The 22873-nt window shown below is 38.2% G+C and overlaps 1 protein-coding gene across 1 annotated transcript in view; it reads right to left on the reverse strand.

The window, feature by feature from the left end:
* SFMBT1 (Scm like with four mbt domains 1) overlaps positions 1 to 22873 on the reverse strand; it is a 106869-nt gene that overhangs the window by 44455 nt on the left and 39541 nt on the right. Inside the window, exon 2 of the mRNA XM_087825028.1 lies at positions 6524 to 6681. Coding sequence (XP_087681154.1) covers positions 6524 to 6551 — 28 coding nt within the window. The 5' untranslated portion in view covers positions 6552 to 6681. The remainder of the gene's footprint in view (positions 1 to 6523; positions 6682 to 22873) is intronic.

A 22873-nucleotide genomic window follows, 5' to 3' on the forward strand; every position in this document is an offset into this window, starting at 1 on the left:
ACTAAAAAACTGGGAAGAAACAAGGTTAATGATCGAATAGAAAAATGAACAAAATACAGGAAAAGAGAATTTATCAAAAAGAAATGCAAAGGTCCTTAAACATATGGAACATATGCAAATCTACTCACTTCTAAGAGAAATGCAAATTAAAACTACACTGAAATATCACATTGGAAAAAATTCCAAAGTTTGACAATATACTCTATGGTGAGGCTATAGTTAAAGCAGGTAAAGCATAATGATACAACCCTGGTGAAAGAAAACTTTGCAAACTAGCAAAATGATAGATGTATTTACCTTTTGATCCAGCAATCCCACTTCTAGGAATCTATTCCAAAGATATGCTGGCAAAAATACAAAAAGACATATATACAAAGCTATTCATTGCAGCACTACTTGTAATACCAAGACTGGAAACAACCCAATGTCCATCAATAGGAAACTGTCTGAACAATCTATGGTTTATACGTCCAATACTATACAGTTACAAAAAGGAATGAGAACAATTTCTACATACTGGATAATCTCCAGTATATATTAAGTGAAACTAAACTGCAAAGCAGTTTTTATTGTATCTCTACTTTTGTATAAGATGATAGAGGTATGAAAATAAATATATATGTACATACACATATTTGTTTATAGTTTTAAATGAACAGTAGAAATAAATAATAAAACTAGTTAGTATAAGAAGAATAATAAAAAGGGTGAATGGTATCAGGTTTAAAGTGGGAATGATGTTATAAAGTTTTCATTTAATAACTATGTAGATACTTTATATGATTAAGAAACATTTAAATTTTAAAAAATAATAAAAATTGAAAATGATCTGAAACAAATATGCCTAACTGCTGGTAGCAAAGCTATAAAAATAAAACAGGATTCCTGTAAGTCATATTAAAATACAATATTCTGACCACAAGCCCCAGTGCAATATATTTAAAGACAAAAATCAGAAAAATTCTTAAACTGCACTGTTACCTTATTGATATTTGGACTGTTGGTATTGTTGGTTTGAAAAAAATCATACCAGTATTATAGGGTAAAAATAAATAATGATATTATCTTCATTATGAAACAACATGCTTCCAAAAGAAGAGACACAAGCATAAAAATCAAAGAAATAAGAACCCTGTAATTTTAAACTAAAATTATACCTATCAGATGAAGCCATCTGATTGTCTTTTCTCTTCAAAAAATGTGTATTTCCTAGCTATGGCTAGGGAATAAGTAAGGCCTAGAAGAAATGACAACCTAGTATCAATGAGCACCCTGGCACTAGACTGTGGTCTCTAAATACCATGTCCACTTTTTAAAAAAAAAAAAAAAAAGCTCCTTAGAGAAATGGCAGATTGTATATTTAGGTGCCTGGGAACCTTACAATGCCATACAGCTAGGATTAGAACTATCAAAGATACATGACAATCATATCAAGCATGTTCTCAGACATTTACACATGGAATACTATGCAGCTGTGAAAAAGAAGGATCCCTTATACCTTTGAGACAGCATGGTGGGACCCGGAGACTATTGTGCTAAGTGAAATAAGCCAATCAGAGAAAGACAAGTATCACATGATCTTACTGATATGTAGAATCTTATGAACAAAATAAACCAATGAACAAAATAGATCCAGAGACACAGAAGCATGGAACAGTCTGACAAATCTCAGAGGGAAGGCAAGGGTGGGTGGGGAGTGGAGAGAGATTCACCTAAGAACATATATGCATATATGCATAGCCCATGGAAACAGACAATAGTGTGGAGAAGGCCTGGAGAGGAGGGGGTGCAGGGTGGAGGAGATCAATGGAGGGGGAAAGGGGGACATTTGTAATATTTTCAACAATAAAGATAAATTAAGACATAAAAAAAATATATGACATCACATCAAAAGAACGCAGGAACCAATGTGAAAGAACTCTCACTGCTGTAGAATGGGGCAATTTGATCATCACATGAATGATAACAGCAATGGATTCTCTCTCCCCCTCTCCCTCTCCCTCTCTCCATATGTATCATGAGTTAATAACATTTAAAGCAAGAAAACAAATCAACCTGATAAATGGTAGAGTGAGTACCTCAGTAAACCCACTCTCCCAGAAGAACAACAAAAATACTGGCTAAATAATGAAAATCAACCATTTCAAAGTTCTGAAGTTAACTGAAGGAACAGAACAAACTGAAAAGCATCTATTCAAGATAAGCTACTGAACCACAGTTTGAACAGAACAGCAGGGTTGTAGCATTTTGGGTTGGGGCTATTCCCATTCCTCAGCCCTCCTCAGCTCAAAATGGAAAGTTTTGAACTGAAAATATAGTACACACAAAAAAAATCCATGGGTAAGCTCCACAGCAGTACAGGGAGGACAGAGGGGGAAAAACACTAACATTAAAGACAGAGCAAGAAAAAATACCCAATTTAAACAACAGAGAAAACAATAGACATATGAAAAAATGCTCTACGTCACTGATCATCAGAGAAATGCAAATTAAAATCACAAATGCAAATGAGATATCACCTCACAGCTATCAGAATGGCTATCATCAACAAATCAACAAACAACAAGTGTTGGTGAAGATGTGGAGAAAAGAGACCCTTCGTGCACTGTTGGTGGGAATGCAGATTGGTACAGCCACTGTGGAAAGCAGTAAGGAGTTTCCTCAAAAAATTAAAAATGGAACCAACCTTATAACCCAGCAATTCCACCTCTGGGCATATATCCAAAGAAACTTGAAACACTAATTAAAAAGAATATATGCACTCCTATATTCACTGCAGCAATATTTGCATAGCCAAGATTTGGAAGCAGCCCAAGTGCCCATCAATAAATGAGTGGATAAAAAAGCTGTCATATATTTACACAATGGAATACTACTCGCCCATAAAAAAGAAGGAAATCTTACCTTTTGCAACTGTATGGATAGACCTGGGGAGTTTTAGGCTAACTGAAATAAGCCAATCAGAGAAAGACAAATACCATATGATTTCACTTATATGTGGATTCTAATGAACAAAATAAACTAATAAAATGGAGACAGACTCTTGGATACAGAGAACAGACTGACAGATGTCAGAGGGGAGGGTTTTGGGGGCTAAGTGAGAAGGGCGAATGATTTAAGCAAAGAGAAAACAACAACTCAGACACAGACAACAGTATGGAGATTACCAGAGGGCTAGGGGGGGTGGGGGAAGTTGAAGAGGGTAGAGGGGAGATAAATGGTGACGGAAGGAGACTTGACTTGGGGTGGTGAGCACACAATACAATATACAGATGATGTTTTATAGAATTGTACACTTGAAACCTATATAATTTTATTAACCAATGTCAGCCCAATAAAGTCAATTAAAATATAATTTAAAAAATTAATAAACAGCAGGGAGAAAACACTGAAAAAAAATGAAAAGAGCCTCATGAAGGTTTGGAACAACAAAAGACATCGGAGTCCCAGAAGAAGAGAAAGAGAACAAAGCTGAAAAAGTATTTGAAGAAATAAAGGCTGAAAATTTTCCAAATTTGGCAAGAAGCTAAGAAAATCCCAAACAAGATAAACCAAAGGAAATCTGTGCAACTATATACTGAAGTCAAACTTCCAAAAACTAAAGACAATAAAAATATCTTGAAAGCATCAAGAGAAACAATACTTCTATTAAGCGAGGTGGGGGAGAAGGGATCCCAATGACAGCAGATTTCTCATCAGAGACCATGGAGGCCACAAGGTACAACATTTTTCAAGAAATGAAAGAAAAGAACTTTTTCTATATCCAGCAAAAATATCCTTCAGTCTTAAATGGGGAAATCAAGACACTGTCCTGATGAAGGGAAACTTTATCACCAGTAGACCTACTCTAAAAAAAATGGCTAAAGGAAATTTTACAAACAGAAATGGAACATCAGAAGGGAATCTTGAATCTTGGAAAATCAGGAAGGAGTAAAAAACAATGGAAAGATATTTTAAAATATTTTTTCCTTCTCGTCTTTTGAGTTTTCTAAATTATGTTTGAAAGTTGAAACAAAAATTTTAATATCTGATATGGTTCTCAAAATATGCAAAGCAAATATTTATGACAATTATAAGGTAAAGACATATAAAAGTAGGTAAAGTTTCTACACGTCACTCAAACCAATAAAATGGCGATACCAGCAGGCTGACAAGTTATGTACGTACAATGTACTAGCTAGAGCAGCCACTAAAAAGCTATACAAAGACATACACTCAAAAACACTACAGACAAATCTAAATGAAATTCTAAAACAATGTTCAAGTTACCTACAGAAAGGCAGGGGGGGAAAAACAGAAAACAAATGAAAAAAAATAGCATACTTGAGCCCTAACTTATCAATAATTACATTAAATGTAGAAGGTCTAAACATATGAAGTGTAAGACTGAAATTTTAAAAAAAATTATGTGCTGTTACAAGAAACTTACTTCAAATATAATGATATAGGCAGGTTGAAAGTACAAGAATGAAAAAGACCATGTAAACATTAATCAAAAGGAAGCAGAAATAGGTAAATCCATAGAGACAGAAAGTAGATTAATGGTGGTTGCCAGAGGCTGAATGGAGCAAGAAATGACTGTTAATGGTTTCTTTTTGGGGTGATGAAAATGTTTTAGAAATAGTAGTGATGGTCACAAAACTCTGTGAATATGCTAAAAGCCACTGAACTGTACACTCTATACCGGTGAATTATTTATGGCATGTGAATTATATCGCAAAAAAGAAAAATACCTCAATTGTTTTTTAAAAACGTAAATAGTTAAAGAAAACATTGTTAATTAAAAAGCATACAAACAGTCCTGGCCAGTGCTTAGAGCACTGGCCCTAGCACCAAAGGGTCTAGGGTTAGATTTCCACTCAAGGGCACGTGACCTGGGTTATAGGTTTGATCCCCTGCCATGGTTGGGGCTCCTGCAGGAGGCAAGCAATGTGTCTCTCTTACATTGATGTTGCTCTCTCCCTCCCTCCCTCCCTTTCTCTCTCTCTCTCCACTGCTCCACTTCCCTCCCTCCTTTTCGTTCTCTCTAAAAAGAAATGGAAAAAATATCGAGTAAGGATTAACAAAAAAGCAGAAAAACAAAATAAATGACCCAAAGACATGAAGACACTGTACTAAAGAAGATACAGGGATGTCAAATAAGCACATATTCAACATCACTAACCATTAGGAAAATGCAAATTAAGGATGAGGATAAGCTGTCAATACTAGATGCCTATCAGAATGAGTTAAATAAAAAATAGCGAAATACCAAATGACAGTGAAAGTATAAAGAACCTAGCTCTCTCATACATTGTTGGTGAGAATGTAAAAAGGTATAACCACTCTGGAAAGTAGTTTGGCAGTTTCTTTATTAAACATATGATCCCACAATTGTGCTCCTAGAAATTTACCCCAGGAAAATGAAATATTATGTATACTATTGCTCAAGCAGCTTTATTTTTAATAACCAAAAGCTGGAAGCAACCAGAATGTACAACAACAGATGAATAGTTAACCAAACTGTAGTATTATCCATGGAACACTGCTCAGCAATAAAAGGGAACAAAATATTGATATTTGCAAGAATCCGGATGGATCTCAAGGGCATTATTTTAATTTTGTTGTTAATTCTCACCCAAGGACATTTTTTCCATTAATTTTAGAGAGAGTGGAAGGGAGGGAGGGAGTGAAAGAGAGAGAGAAACAGAGAAACATCGATGTGAGAGAGACACATCGATTGGTTCCCTCCCTCATGCGCCCTAACTGGGCTGGGGATGGAACCTGCAACCCAGGTACATGCCCTTGACAAAGAATCGAACCCACGCCCTTCGGTGCACACACAGATCCTCCAACCACTGAGCCACACAGGCCAGGGGTCAAGGGCATTATTTTAGTGAAAAAAGCCAACCTCAAAAAGTCACATACTATGTGGTTCTATGCATGTAACATTCCTGAAATGACAAAATTACAGAGATGGAGAACAGACTAATGGTTGCCTGGGTTAGGGAAGGCTGGGGGAAAGAAGGTAGTGTAAGTATGAAGGGATAGAACAGAGGAGCTCTTTGTGGTGATGGAGTAGTTCCGCATCTTAACTGAGGTGGTGGTTACAGGAATCTACACGTGGTAAAATGACACAGAATTAAATACTTTTTCCAAATGTCAATTTCTTGGCTTTTACACTGTACTATACTTATATGAGATGTAACTAAAGGTAGAAACTGGTGATGGGTACATGGTACCTAGCAGGACTATCTTTGCAACTCCCTATGAATATGTAATTATTTCAAAAGAATTCAAAAGCAATTATAAAAATTAAGATTTTGTTTTTTCAAAAAAGAAGTCCGTTCATAAAAATTATTTACTTTTCCAGGAAGCATTATGAGTACCCCCTAGTACCAGGTTCTCTGCCAGGTACAGAGAAAGACAACTCGTACCTTTGAAGAGCTTCCTTTTTAGTGTTAGAGAAGTCAGACAATGTAACACAGGAAGGTAATATAATTCTGCACTCTGAAGAATGAATTCTGCTCACCAAAACCAATACCTGCATCAAGCTGCTGCTCCCCGTTCATTTCCACAGCACAGGGACTATCTCCTTCCCATACAAAGGACAGGCCTTACAGTTCTGCTATGATCTGAAGATTACTTGCAGGTCTCAAGCATCCATCAATGGGCATCCAAGGGTCCAAATAAATGAAAGTGCTAAAAATAAAAAAAGAACACATAAATAGCCTGAAGCTCAAGTGTGTTTACTCATTCATAAGATGTGGGACTCCAGTGGGTTGTGAGGGCAGATAAAACAAAAATATACTGGCAGAACAGATGAGATTAGAGGGAAAAAATCAATACCTTTTCTAATTTTGAAGACTCTGTATGTGTGTGTATGTGAAGAGAGAATGCTATCGAGATCTTGATATCTAAAAATCACAAGAAATTAACATATATATGAATCACTACCCTTGAAACTTAAATTCTAATACTTAGCACCATGATTCCTATCCACAAAAACTCTAATTTGTAATGAATTTCTGGGGAGTGGCAGGGGGCAGGGAGGTTACCTTTTAATGATGTCTTACTTAATGAGTAACATTCACGATATAGTATATTACCTTTTTTAGTTTCCCATTCCATTTATCTAAAATATTATGCAGAACCAAAAAGAATCAACTATATTAGTCTACGATTATAAAAGAGAACCCCTCCAAAATAAGCTCTGAACCCATTTGTTCTTTTTTAAAAGTTTTATTGGAATATAATTCACCTATCAAAATTTACCATTTTAAGTGGATAATTCAATAGATTTTAGTAAATCTGCAGAGTTTTGTAACCATCACTGTAATCTAATTTTAGAATACTTCCATTACTCTGAGAAGAAACTTCATTTTTACTTGCAGTTCCTCCCCCTTCCATTCCCTAGCCTCAGGCAACCATTAATCTGCTTTCTGTTTCTAGAGATTTTGACTTTGCTGCACATTTCACATAAATGGAGTCACACAATATGTGGTCTCTTGCTTCTGGCTTCTTTCACTCAGTGTGTTTCTGAAATTCATCCATGTTGTAGCATGGATGAATCTATTTAATCTTGCTTTATATACATGTAAAACAATCTAAGATATTGCCTTTGCATATGCCTAATAGGTTATAAAAAGGAAACAAAAGGGGGACCAGGAGCTTCTACCGGAAGGAATGATGTAAACTAACCAACCATAAGGACAACAATACAGAAAACTATGAGAGGGATAGGTCTCAACAGCCACAGCTGCAGGGTGTGATATTCTACAGGATCAAGGAACTCTATATACCTCAAAAAGATTTTAAATTTGTATTAGAGCCCCCAGTAATCAATTCTCATGAAAAAACTTTAAGCACTAAGAAAAATTTTAATATATTCCTTGAAAAAGTATAAGCTACCTAAAGCACAACAGCTTCAGGTAGATAACAGGGATATCCAGGTTCTAGTTCCAGCTCTACAGATCACTATCAATCTTATATAGACCATATTATGTCAATTTTTAATCTGTAAAATGGGTATGAGATCTTTTTCAGATTTTAAAATTGTATTTCATAATGAGCACAGAGAATGTCTTAACTATTAAAATTATGAATATCGCATTTGAGATAACTGCTACTTATCCCAATCATATCATACAACATAAGCACTGAACCCACACTTTCAGGTAGGAACTAAATAGAAACTTAATAGTAAAATTTAAACCCTCTAAATATGTTCTCTTCTCTCAGTTTATCTTTATATTCTAAGCCCAAATCATTCAAATTTTACCATTCCACCTACTAATTCATTAACTCCCCACATTTAGCAAACACCAGCTCATGACCAACCATTCAGTATTCTACAGGATACAGGTAAAGCGAGACATGGTTCCTGCTTTCATGAAGCTTGTTTTCAACAGGGGGCAGACAAATTACGCCAACAATTTAAAATAATTATTTAAAGTGCTATGAAGAAATAGCAGTGGGTGCTAAGAAAAATCATAATGGTAGACCTAACCTAAACTGAGAGGTCACTGACAGCATTCCTGGGGGGTGGGGGGGGAGGTATTTAAGCTGAGACTAAAGGGGAAACAGCAGTCAGGCAAAAGGGAGAGAAGGAAAAGACTCTTCCCAGCAGGGGAACAAGACACACAGAGGCTCTACGGTGGGGGGGCACTGACAGGGGAAGGCCCTTGTGGCTGCAGCACAGGAACCAACAGGGAAAATGGCACAAAACTGAACAGGAAAAGAAGGAATAGCAGCAGAGAATATTTACTCAGGATGTACAATGTGCTCAGCACTGTCCTAAACAAACGTGTTAACCCATTAATATTCCCAATAATTCCACAAAGTGAGCATCATCATGAGGAAACAGGCCCAGAACAGCACCTGACCTACTCAGGGTCCCACAGCTAGTAAAAGAACTAGGTTTCAAACAGCAAAGTATCTACATTCCACATCCTCAAACACTCTTATACAGCCTCTCAACGGGAAGTAACTGAAGGTTTTTTAAGCAGGGAAAGTAAATTATCAAATCTGTTTGAAATCACAAAGGAGTAACAGCAAAGACAACATAAAAGCCTAGACGGCAACAGACACCATAAATAAATTCAAAGATAAGAGACTTTAAAAGTTCTCATCAAAAGAAAAAAATTTTGTAACTATGTATGGTGTCAGATGTCAACTAGACTTACTGAGGTGACCATTGGTAAAATACTGAATCATTATGTTGTACCTGAAACTAATGTTATATGGCAATTATACTTCAATAAAAGTGAATAAATAAATAAGACAAATGAGATGACAAAATGAGAAATGAGACAAATGAGATGACAAATGAGAAAATATTAGCAATATATAAAATGGGCAAATTTCCATATACAAGCTCATGTAATTTTTTTTCTTTCAGTCCTCACCTGAGGACATGCTTACTGACCTTTTTTTTAAGCATTTTGTTGTTGTTGTTAATGCTCACCCAAAGACAGTTTTCCCACTGATTTTTAGAAAGGGAGGGAGGAAGGGAAAGGAGAGAGTGAGAGAGGAAAATATCAATGGGTTGCCTTCCCAAACAGGCCCTGACCAGGGACCGAACACCCAGCCTCGGCATGCGTTCTCACCAGGAATTGAACCCAAAACCTTTCCGTGTACAGGACGATGCTCTAACCAACTGAGCCACACCAGCCAGGGCGAGCTTGTGTAATTCAACAAGAAAAGAAAATGGGCAAAATATGTAATTAACCCACATTTTTAAAAATCAGAATTAATATTTATAAAAATGTGTTCAATCTTATTGGTAGTAAGGAAAATAAAAATTTTTAATTACACACTATTTTTTCACCTTTCAGACTGGTAAAAATTTTTTAAGCTAAAAATATCTGATGTTTGCAAAAGAAAAATAATGTGGCTAAATGGGAGAACCAGGGGTATATAAAGATTGGTACCACTCTTTGGAGAGTAATTTAAGCATAATAACTTAGCCTATAAACATTTAAAAGACAAACTCTGAGCAATAATTCTACTATCAAGAATCTGTCACACAGCTCTAGCTGGTTTGGCTCAGTGGCTAGAGTGTCGGCCCCTGGGCTGAAGGGTCCTGGGTTCTATTCTGGCCAAGGGCATGCACTCAGTTGTAGGCTCGATCCCTGGCCCCGGTCGGGGCTCATGTGGGGGGCAACCAATCGATGTGCCTCTCCCACACTGATGTTTCTCTCTTGCTCTCTCTCCCTCCCTTCCACTCTCCCTGAAAAGCAATGGAAACAATATCCTCAAGTGAGGATTAACAAAAGGAACACAAAACACATGTGGAAGGCTCATAACCAGTGATATTTGCACAGCATCATCTGTAACAGCGAGAAAGCAGACAACCTGTGTCCACCGAATGGGAATGGGATGGCCACATACACTATGATGCACCTACACCAGGAAATACCTATAATCATTAGAAGTTAGGTGATCCATAAAAACACAGGGGAATGTTGCTGAGTGAAAAAAAGCAAATGGAGGACATTATATTAACTTTTAAAAGTCCTGTGTTCATTGTTTACTTGGTTGGCTGTGACTTTTAACAAATGACTTATTTGTGCCAATGTCATCACTTGTTAAAGGGGGATAACGGTACTGTACCTACCCTACCTCACAGGACTGAAGAGCACTTAGCACAGAGCTGGCTACACAGTAAACGTGGAGTTAATGTTAACTATTCAAGTTCCTGTGGCACTTAGTATATCACCTCTACATACAGTATAAAGTCTTAACACTTCACCATGGGTTTGATGTAACAAAGCCAGTGCTAAATAAACACCTGTAGGTTCACTATGCTTTGAAGATGTCATTCACTGCTTATATTCATAAACTCTTGAAATATGCCAGCATATTTTGTGCAGAGAACCACGTAGTACAAAAATCATAACAACAACAAATTAAGCTTCAAAGCCTAAAAAACATGAGTTGAGAGAAATGCAAGTCTTATGTAGCTGAAAAGTGAACATTGTGATATTTTTTCTTTTTCTTTAAAGCAGAGAAAAAACTTTATTCTTCTTTTAAAATTCAACTTAATTCTTTCCATCACTATTATCCCCCATACCCTCTTCCTCCCCCACCTCCTTCCCTCCCACAATCACACACCACCGTTGTCCGTGTCCATGAGTTTTCTTTTTTCTTTTTTGCTTATTCTTACAAAATCACTTAATTTTAATTTTAACAAATGGACAATCAGCTCATCATGTTAATAGGATCATGAGAAATAAACTGATGAAGCCTTTTGCTGTAGAACATCTGTTAGATCTCTCTCTTTATTGCTAGTATGCTGTCTTCTTATGTAGTGATGAGGGGAAAAAAGCCATAAAATATCCAGCTTAGAATATGGATATTTAATTCACTTTCCATTTATTTCCTTTTATTTCATTTATTTCCTATTCATGTTAAATTGTTTTATTGTCTGTATTTTACTGTTGATTTTGGCAGTATAATTATTCTTGTGGTGACCAGAATACATCAAGAGTTATTTATTTAAATAAGTTTTTATGAACTAACTGATCTGGAACTTGCTCATCCTATTTAGAATATTTCAGTCAACTAAATAGGTGGCTAGACATTTATAGGGGGTACTAATAAGACATGAAGCCATAATGAGCCATATTAAATTTGAAACACTTCTAAGAAATATAAATAAAACTAAAAAGCAAAGCTAAGTGTACAAAACAAGCTTTGATCACACACACACACACACACACACACACACACACACACACACACACACACACAAAACAAAACCAAGGCAGAATAAAATCAAACTGAATTCACTATTTCATTTTTGTGAAATAAAACCACCATGAGATAATTACACCTTTTAACAATCCTTTAAAAGATTTAAAAGCCATCTGAACAACAAACAGCTACAGGATGCTTTCCCCTTCCATCTTGATTTTAGTCCACAGATGCAATCCACACTCTAAGCCTATACTACTTGGCTTCATATTAATGAACTTTGTTAAAATGAAACAATGAGTAAGAATATTTATTATGTGAAAAGTTACAATAATGCAAGTGAGACTTCTGTAGGATGATTCCTCAGCCAAATGATTTGACATGTCCAACAAATAACTTTTAATAACAAATCAGTCAGTGTGGCTCTAAAGATGTATGTATCCAGTATGGATGGTGGTTGCAACAAAATACTTTAATTCAATAAATATTTACCTGGCAGTTAAAAGGAAAATTCCTGCCCTGGCGGCTGGGTGGCTTCGTTGGAGTGTCGTTCCACACACCAAAACATTGAGGGTTCGATTCCCAGTCAGGGCACATAACTAGGTTGCAGGTTTCATCCCTTACTGGGGCAACCAATCAATTAAAATAAATAAGCAAACAAACAGACAAAGGGAGAATTCCCATTAAAATCTTTGAATTTACAGTTCTATCCCTCTACTCAACAGATGAAAGTCCAATAATAATTTCAAGGGTACTGTTAAATTTGGTAAATGCAAACATTCAGCAAATCAGATGCTCTATATTTGGCAGACTTGCATAGGTAACCCTAACCCTGACAGGAAATGCTAGCGGTAGAGTCACTGTATTTTTTGTTCCCCCACAGGTATAGATTTCTGTTGACTTTTCATTCTCTACAAGTAAATCATCACTCCCTGACCTTGTACATGTCCTATTGGACAGACTATCTTTTTTTTAAACTTATCTTTATTGAAAGTACTACAGGTATCCCATTCCCCTCCCCCAATTGACCCCCTCCACCTCGCTCCCACCCACTTCCCAGGCCTTCACCCCATTATTGACTGTGTCCATGGGTTATGCATATAACTTCTTTGGTTAATCTTTTCCAACCCTCCACCTTTCTCTTTCTCCACCTTCCCTCTTTCTTCTGAAATATGGTCGTCTGTTGCCTGCATCAATGTCTCTGGATCTATTTAGTTCGTCAGATTGTTCTGTTCATTAGCTTCCTCTTAAAGAAGACCCTTCAACTTTTCCTGTAGTGCTGGTCTGGTGGTGATGAACTCCTTTAGCTTTTTCTTATCTGTGAAGCTCTTTATCTGACCTTCAATTCTAAATGATAGCTTTGCCAGGTAGAGTAATCTTGGTTGCAGTTCCAAGTTTTTCATCACTTTGAATATTTCTTGCCACTCCCTTCTGGCCTGCAAAGTTTCTGTTGAGAAATCAGCTGACAGTCGTATGGGAGCTCCGTTATAGGTAACTAACTGCTTTTCTCTTGCTGCTTTTAAGATTCTCTCTTTGTCTTTAACCTTTGGCATTTTAATTATGATGTGTCTTGCTGTGGGCTTCTTTGGGTTCCTTTTGTTTGGGACCCTCTGTGCTTCCTGGACTTGTAAGTCTATTTCTTTCCCCAGGTAAAGGAAGTTTTCTGTAATTATTTTTTCAAAAAGGTTTTCAATTTCTTGCTCTCTTTCTTCTCCTTCTGGCATACCCCAATAATACAAATGTTGGGCCTCCTGAAGTTGTCCCAGAGGCTCCTTATACTATCTTCATATTTCTGGATTCTTTTTTCTTTTTGCTCTTCTGGTTGGGTGTTTTTTGTTTCCTCATGTTCCAAATTGCTGATTTGATTCTCAGCATCCTCTACTCTACTGCTGATTCCCTGTAAATTATTCTTCATTTCAGTTCGTGTAGCCTTCATTTCAAATTGGTACTTTATGATGTCATCGATTTTCTCAGTTATTTTTGTCATACTCTTACTAATATGGTTGGGCATCCTTACAAACAAAATTCTGAACTCTGTATCTGTTAGCTTGCTTGGATCTATTTCATTTAGTTTCTCTTCTAGAGATTTCTTCCGTTCTTTCTTTTGTGACATGTTTCTTTGCCTCCACATTTTGGCTGCTTCCTGGTATTTGTTTCTATGTATTAGGTAGAGCTGTTATGTCTCCTGGAGTTTGTAGAGTGGCTTTGTGTAGCAGGTGTCCTGCAGGGTCCAGTGGCTCAGCCTCCCCAGTCACCTGAGCTGGGCCTTCTAGGTGCTCCCCTATGTGGGCTGTGTGCACTGTCCTGTTGTAGTTGAGCCTTGGTTGTTGTTGGCGTCTTTGGGAGGAATTGACCCCCAGGCCAATCGGCTGTGAGGACCTGCTGCAACTACAACCAAAGAGCCACTGTGCTGGAGACACCCCTATGGAGCAGGATTTACTTTGGTACAGCTTTGGTGTTCACCAAGTGCATCCCTTAAGTGTGTCACTCGTGGATGTGGTAGGGTTGTAATCCAGCATGGTCTAGTCTGACCACCAGGTGCACTGTCTCTGGGGCCTCCTGGGAGATGCAAAGCCAGCCTCTGCCTGTGCCCTGCCCAGGGCCACCCAGCATGAGCTACATAGCAGTCCATAGAAGGCTGCTACTTTTGCTGGGCTTGGAGGTGTCCAGGAGAGGTCAAGCTATGGACCAATGTAGGCTGCCGCTAGTGCCAGGCCTGGGGCCACTTATCAAGCCATATGGGGCACGCTGCTGCTTGTTTGAGAGATTTTAGGAAAGTCCCAAGAATGAGGCTAGAGGCGCCACTTGCATAGAGAAGCCCTGGAAACGGCCTGGATGAGCTTGCGGGGGTGGGGTGGGGGTGGGGGGTGGGGGCTGTGGGAATCACGGGGCGGGGCCAAAGGTGTGAGTCAGGTGTTGGTGATTCTAATATGGCGCCTGCCTGCCGGCTGTGTGGGGAGGACTCGCCAAAGGAACAATGGCCTCTGCCAGCGCTTCTGCCTGGGAGAAAGCTGCCCCTCAACCTCTTGCCCCAATTTTAGGCAGGTTAGTTCCTCCCCAAGTGTCCCAGGTTCCTTTCTGGCTGCTGCCTGGCGCTGGGCTCAGAGGCAGCATCCGAGTGAGTCCATGCGGGGCCCTTTAAAAGGAAAGCCTGGGGCTCCCGCAGCCTCCGCGACCCTCAGCAATAGTCCCTGCTGGTGTCACAGCCCGAAGTTGTGGGGACATCTCTTCCCTGCCCTGGAGCCCTGGGCTGGGGGCCTGAAGTGGGGCTGGGACCCCTCACTCTTCCGGGAAACCTCCGCTGCCAAGATGTCCCTCCTGGTTTAACCTGCAGCACCGGGTGTGGGCCCGGGTCTCCCCGATTCAGCCCCGATCCACCCGCATCTGCACCCCTCCTACTGGTCTCGGTGCTCCTTCAGTTCCCTGGTTGTAGGGCTTCTGTGCAGCCTGATTTCAGGAGGCTCTGAGTACTGGTGGTTCTGTATTTTAGTTGTAATTTTGATGTGGTTGTGGGAGACGGCAGGTGCAGCTGGTACCTACGCCGCCATCTTGTTTCCTCTCCTCTTTTTTTTTTTAATATACTTTTTATTGATTAGAGAGAGAAAAGGGAGAAGGAGAGACAGAAACATCGATGAGAGAGAAACTTCGATCAGCTGCCTCCTGCACTATCGGATGGAGCCCGAAACCTGACTGGAAATGGAACCAGCAACCACCTGGTGCACAGGACGACTGTCGCTCAACCACTGAGCCACAGCAGCAAGCTTGATACATTATCTTAATTAAATGTTGTGCTTCCATCTGTCGAATACCAAATAACTTACCTATTAGTGGTAGTAGTCTATTGATTGTTACTGCTGTTTTTAGCCTACTGCTACATGTCTAACTAGAAAAATAAAAAATAAGTCAGGTAAAATCAATCTCAGACACCAGGATTGACAAATCTTAGCCTCTCATATCATCTAAATTAATTCTGACCCTTGATCCTAACTTAACTTTTTCATGATTGTGTAAACCAAACACAGGACATGCCTAACTCAGTTTAACAAATCAGTACTAATACATTTATAAAACCAATAAAACTTTAAAAGAAACCCAGAATTCAAGAACACCCTAATTTTCTTAAAAGGTGCTCAACATCACTAATCATCAGAGAAATGCAAATGAAAACCACAATGAGATATCCCCTCACATGTGTTAGAATGGCTCTTGTAAAAATGAAAAGAAATAACAAATGCTGGTGAGGATGTGGAAGAAACAGAATTGCTGCGCACTGCTGGTGGGAATGTAAATTGGTGCACCCACCATGTGAATCAGCATGAAGGGTCCTTAAAAAGCTAAAAATAGAACTACCGTATGAGTAAGCAATTCTACTTCTAGGTGTTTACACAAAAGAAATGGAAACACTAACTCAAAAAGATACTTACACCCCCATGTTCACTGTAGCATTATTTACAATAGCCAAGACATGGAAGCTACTTAAGTGTCATCAACGGGTGGATGGATAAAGAAAATGTGGAGTGTGCACACACACACGCACACACACGCATATCAAGCAGCCACAGAAAGGGAAATCCTGCCATTTTTGACAACATGGATGGACCCTGAGGACATTATGCTTAGTGAAGTCAGAAAGAGTAAGACAAACGCCATGTGATCTCACTTATACGTAGAATCTTAAAAAAAAACCCAAACACATAGATACAGAGAACAGATTGGTGGTTGCCAGAGGCAGGGAGTGAGGGATGGATGAAATGGGTGAAGGGGTCAGAATGTACAAGTCCTGGGGTGTAACCCATAGCATGGTGACCACAGTTAACAATATTGTATTGTATATTTCAAAGTTGCTAGGAGAATAAATCTTGAAAGTTCTCATCATAAGAAAAAAAATTTTTAACTATGTGTGGTGATAAATGCTAAATAAACTTATTGTGGTAATCATTTTGCAATATAAAAATTAATCAAATCATTATATTGTACACCTTGGAACAACACAATGTTATGTGTCAATTATATCTTAATTTTTTAAAAGCCAAATTATAAGGCAATATTTTATAAGGGTTATTATGGAATAACAATGAGAAATTTTAAGTAAACTATGGCATAAGTGTACAATGTAAATACTAAATGGACATTAAAAATTGATAAATGTTTTTCTTCCCAATCAAAATCCCACAAGATATTTTATTCACTTTGTTGAGCTAATTTTAAAATGCATCTAAAAGAGAAAATGTACAACCCAGCTACATTTTTGTAAAAGATGGTATAAGACTACTTCTTTCTATTAAAATATGAAAATAGTGTGGTATTGGTATAAGAAAAGGCAAGTGAGTAAGGTTGAGAAGCAGATCCATTTGCATGAGTATAGTTTGTGATAAAATGGAATCGCATATCAATTGTGAACAGATGAACAGTGTGTAAGAACTGGCTATCCATTCTGAGAGGAAAAATAATTATATCCTTGCTTCATGCCACATTAAAAAATTCCAGGTGAATTAAAAGAGTAAAACATGAAAAACAAGACTCTAAACAAACTAAAAGAAAACATGAGAATATAGTTGTTATAGACGTAACTGGGGTAGCACAGACTTCCTATTTTTATATATATATATCTTTATTGATTTCAAAGAGAGGGCAGCAGAGGGAGAGAGAGAGATAGAAACACATATGAGAGAGTCATTGGGGATCGAACCTGCAACCCGGGCATGTGCCCTGACCGGGAATCGAACCTCAATCTCCTGGATCCTAGGTAGATGCTCAACCGCTGAGCCACGCCCGGCCGGGCAGCATAGACTTCCTTAAGCAAGGAAGCCATAAAACAGATACATTTGACCACATAAAGATTTAAATTTCTGACTGGCGAAAACAACTTTAAAAGCAAGCTACGAGCTATTTTTCAATCATATTGGCAAAAATAAAAGATTAGTAACACCCAATTTGGTAGAAAGTATGGAGAGACTGACACTCCCATCACCAGTTGAAGAGCACAAATGGATACAATCCTTCTAGAGAGAAACTTTATTTCATCAAAAATATTTATTTTGCCCGGACAGATGTGGCTCAGTGGTTGCACATTGATCCAGGCGATAGGGTTTGATTCCCAGTCAGGGCACATGCCCGGACTGTGGGCTCTCGATCAATGACTCTCTCATCATTGATGTTTCTGTCTCTTTCTCCCTCTCCTTTCCTCTCTCTGAAATCAATAAAGATATATTTAAAAAAACAATTTTATTTGCATTCTCTACAACCCAGCAATTCCACTTCCAATATCTATTTCAGAAAAATACCCAAAGAAAATAAAGAAATAAGTAGCATAACGATTTCAAAGAGATTAAATTGTTCTCACTCCCAGGGCATACACACAGAAACACCTCCATGTGCACAAAGTCCAAGAGCCTTAATGCACGCTTGAACAATGTCTGTATTAGGGAAAAGTTAAAAGCCTCAATATCAATCAATAAGTAGGGCACACCCATAAAATGAGAGTTAAAAAGAATGAGATAGTTTAATGGGTACAGAGTTTAGATTGGGGTGATGAAAGGTTTGTGTATAAATAGTAGTTTATGTGTGTATGTGTGTGTATAGAGAACCACTCAAACATACACAAAATGTGGATACCTTTAAAACAGTCCCGAAGAACACATCCAAATCACCACCAGGGGTTACCTCCATAAGAGGGAGAGTCGGGGAAAAGTAAATTTTATCTGCATTGGGTAAATTTTTTATGATGCTAATATATATTTGTGTACATCTATGATTTAAATTTTCATTTTAAGAAGAGAGAAACACTTTCATTGACATGAAAAGTTATTTATTCATTCTCAACACATATTTAACAGAAACCCACTATGTGTCAGGGCCTACCAAAATATTAGAGAGAGATATCAGTACACAAAACTGGCCCAAACCTCTGTCCTCGTGAAGCTTACATTTTAGTGGGAAAAAGTATAGAAAGTATAGCATACTTCCTCTAAACGTGCAGGTGACAGAGCCGGACACGGGTGACGGCATGGACTGGAAGTCATACAGGGCTGATGGGGGAGACTTCACCGAGCAGGTAACATTTAGACAAAGACGTGAAAGAGACATGGAAGGAAAAAGCAGGAGGGAAAAAGGCAGAGGGAAAAAGCACACAGGCCCTACAGCGAGAGCATGTGAGCTGTGTTCTAAGAATAACATGGTGGCCAGGGTAGGAGAGGCCACATAAGCAAACAAAGGAGTCAGAGCAGGAGATGAAGAGAGACATCAGCCTCATGCTGCTTGCCACGACCCCAGTCCCCTTGTGAGTGTCCCACACCTACAGCTCTTCATGAATTATGATATTTACCCGGTGACCCTACTCCTCTAGGGGGATAAAACATAAAGGCAATGTTGCTGGGAATGTAAAATGGTGCAATCACTTTGGAAAACAATCTGGCAGATCCTCAAAACGTTAAACACAGAGTTACCATATGACCCAGCAATTCCACTCCCTGGTACAGGCCCAAGAGAAATGTAAACATATGTCCACACAAAAACTAGTACATGAATGTTCATAGCAACATTATTTCTTAATAGCCAAAAGGTAGAAATAACCCACATGTCCACCAACCGCTTAATGGGTCAATAAAATGTGATAGATCTAATACAATGAAGTATTATTAGGCTATAAAAAGAAATGTAGTACTTATGCCAAGTGAAAGAAGTCAAACACAAAATGCCACATATTGTACATTTCTACTGATGTGGATGTCCAGAAGAGGCAAATTATAGAGAAAGAAGGGTATATCAGTGTAGCTGCCAAGGGCTGGGGGTAGAGAGTAATGGGGAGTGACTACTACTGTATTATAAGGTTCCTTTTGGGGGATGTTGATTATCTAGATTGTTGTGACAGCTGCAGAACTCTCAGTAAAAACCACCGAACTGAATACTTCAAGTAGGTGACTTTTATGGTGTATGAAATATATCTTGATAAAGCTGCAATAAAGTAAAGGCACTCATAAAAGCCAACTATATTTCATTAAAAGCAGACTTCTCTTGAAGAGAATAAAATAATCAACTGAATCTGAGTAAGGAGTTTATTTGTTCTACCCGAAGTTCAGCACAGTAAATATCCTGAAAAGATCACTCAGCAAAACCAGCAGAGGTGCCCAGAACAGAACTCAGGTCTCTGACTTTGTGCTTCTGTGTTCATCAGTTGGGTAAATGTTTCTCCAAATAGTGAAAAACAACAAAACTAACTGCCGGGGAATAGCAAATAGTGAGATGACGACTAAACAGACCATGAAAGTGAGAACCAGTTTAAATTCCCCAGGCTACTACTTACTAGCTCAGTTTCCTTATCTGTTAACTAGGGAATACACAAATGCTAAAGGATTGTTGTAAAGATTAAATAATAATTTGCATAAAATATAGAACCGTACAAAACAGCAGGTACCTAACAAATCATATTCATTAGAGTATTAGAAATATGTCTCAACCCTCATGTTCCCATATAACCACATCTTCCCAACTAAGGAAGGGGTCATAAATTTTAGAGGCTATTGAACCGACACTACAACTTTCAAAAGTACAGAAGTTTAAATAAAAAATGTAAGTGGTTGCCCTGGCCAGTTTTGCTCAGTGGTTAGAGGGTCAGACTGCAGACTGAAGGGTGTGGGGTTCAATTCCAGCCAAGGGCATGTACCTCGGTTGCAGGCTTGATCCCCCACCCTGGTCAGGGCATGCGTGGGAGGCAACCAACTGATGTATCTCTCTCACATCGATGTTTCTCTCTCTCTCTCCCTCCCTCCCTCCTTCCCTCCCTCCCTCCCACTCTCTCTGAAAAAGCAATGGAAAAAATATTCTCAGGTGACGATTTAAAAAAAAAAGTAACTGGGCAGTCCTCGTAAGAAAGCATGTGGCCTCAGGAGCCAGACTGCTAGGTTTGAGTCCCAGGGGCACAGCCTGCTTCCTGTGCGGCCTTGGACAAGGTATATAAAACCAACTTATGACTCAGTGTCCTCATCTGTAAAACAGAGATGTTAACAACAGTACCTATCCCATAAAGTTACTTTGATTATTCAATCAATTAATGCATGTAAAAGTTTATAGCACAGTAAGCCCTCAAAGAATATTCGTAATTATTGTTCTAACACATCTCTTAGTAGAATAATTACTGTTTCAAAGATGATTCCCAGCCCACAAGCAACTGAAATACTCTTGATTCTTACCAAATATCTTTATAACCCTTCCTAGCAAGTGATACAGTACACAATTTTTAAAATTAAAAAAAATTGTTTATTAATTCTTTGATGGAATGGAATGACACTGAATTTAGAGAACATTCAAGAGGCTAAAAAGAAATCAGTGTGATAAACAGCTATCATCAAAAATCTGAGATTCTGAAGGAAAGCACAGAAACAAAGCCTTTGCATCAGAGGAATGAGAGGCTTCTGCTTCACCCCAGGGGCAAGCATAGCGATTAATGTGCCCAGATCCCTGGGAGCTGCCTCTTATCCAATCGTTCACAAAAGTTTAACCTCCTCTCTTTCTCCTCAAAGGCTTCAACAAATGGGGTGATTTTAAGGCTGGATGCTTTGGGGTTCTCCTGCTTTGTTTTGTTATATTAAGCACACAGATATTTTTAAAAGCTTTATGTCAGACTTTAAAGACTCCTAGGCTATAATCACATGTGCTATGCAATTTTTAAAAGAATTTAAGGCCCTAAAATAAGCAGATTATCAGTTGTAAACTCCAAAGACCTTTGGATAGGCTACCATCCCTCAGAATCACTACATGCACCTATACAGCATGCTCAGATAAAAACCAGCCCCTCAGGAACTCCTGCCAGCTCCAAGACAATGTTGCTGCCCTTTGGGGCATCCTTGGGGAAACAGCATGATGTCGACAAGCTGCTGCAAAACACTGGGCCATCAGGTCACATCCACGACCTAAGAAACATGCTGAACAATTAACAATGGTGTATGGAACAAGTATACACTATTTAGATTTAAAAAAGCAAAAGCCCTTCAGGAGGTTTTAAAGTAAGAGCTTCCAGAAAAGGAATAAACCTCTGGTTATTACTAGAAACATGCTGCAACACATGTTAAATCTGTAAATAATTTAGCTCAAAAAGTTAAATAGGAATAAGAGCAAAAAAGCCTAAATTATGCTAATTATAAATCTAATTAAATGCATATGCAAGATGTAAAACCAAAACCATAATTGGCAGAACAAGGCATTTAACCTGTTGTTCTAGAGCTCAGCCGGTGCGTAGCAGCCTTTCTTGGGGTCAGTATTGAACTTAGTTGCAGCTTATTATTTGCTTTCGTAGATTTCAATACCCACATTTACTAATTTTTACAGGGAACATCCTCTGAAAGCCAGAAGTGCCTATCTTAAATATATATATAACTTTTTGGTTAAATCTCTACACTTTTTAAACAAAAGAAACCCGATGTCCTCTCCTCTTTTCTATTCTTTCCCTAAAAACAATGTTTTTTTGTTACCATTAATTATTTAAGTAAACTTAAATACAATACTACAAAGGTTGCCAGTTTTCTAAGATCAGCACTTACCAGTCAATTCCACTTTCTAGCATGTAATACAAAATTATCTACATAATTTTCCATCCTTAATAATATTATATTACACTAATTCTGATGTTTTATTTAAAAAATCATTTTACAAAATATATAACTTTTCGGTCTTGGGACAAAAATGAAGTCATCAAAGTAAGTTAACAAGAATTCAAAGCTTTGTTATTTTCAAATTAAGAAAAAACAGCCTTGAGCCAAATAACTGGTTATTAATCTCTCAGAGGGAGAAAATGTCCAGCTTACGTTCGAAAGGCTAGTTGTTTTTTAGGAAGGGGGAGTGCGGGGGTAGAGAAAACAAGGTTATTTTAATTGTATTTAAACTGTTCAGAAAATAAATGAGCTAGCTGGTCAAAACACAGCCACTCTCTCAGGAAAAACTTCATCTTAAAGATAAAGCACACACTCTGCATCAACAGGTTTTTCCTCACAGGATCTGAGACTATAAATACAGTGTTATCCCTATTAAAGTATGAAAGAGAATTTGGTTCAGTTGTTTAAGTTCACATTAAATTCCTCCAAAACGATAATTTGAAAATTATCACAAGCTTTGCCACATCAAGTTTGTAATTTCATGGCCTACGGTCAGATGACGGGGGCATTCAGTCGGCGCTCGCTGACTTGGAAACCACAACCCAATGGTT

This window comes from Miniopterus natalensis, chromosome 15 (genome assembly GCF_054644295.1).
Source record: "Miniopterus natalensis isolate mMinNat1 chromosome 15, mMinNat1.hap1, whole genome shotgun sequence".
In the NCBI taxonomy this organism is placed as follows: Eukaryota; Metazoa; Chordata; class Mammalia; order Chiroptera; family Miniopteridae; genus Miniopterus; species Miniopterus natalensis.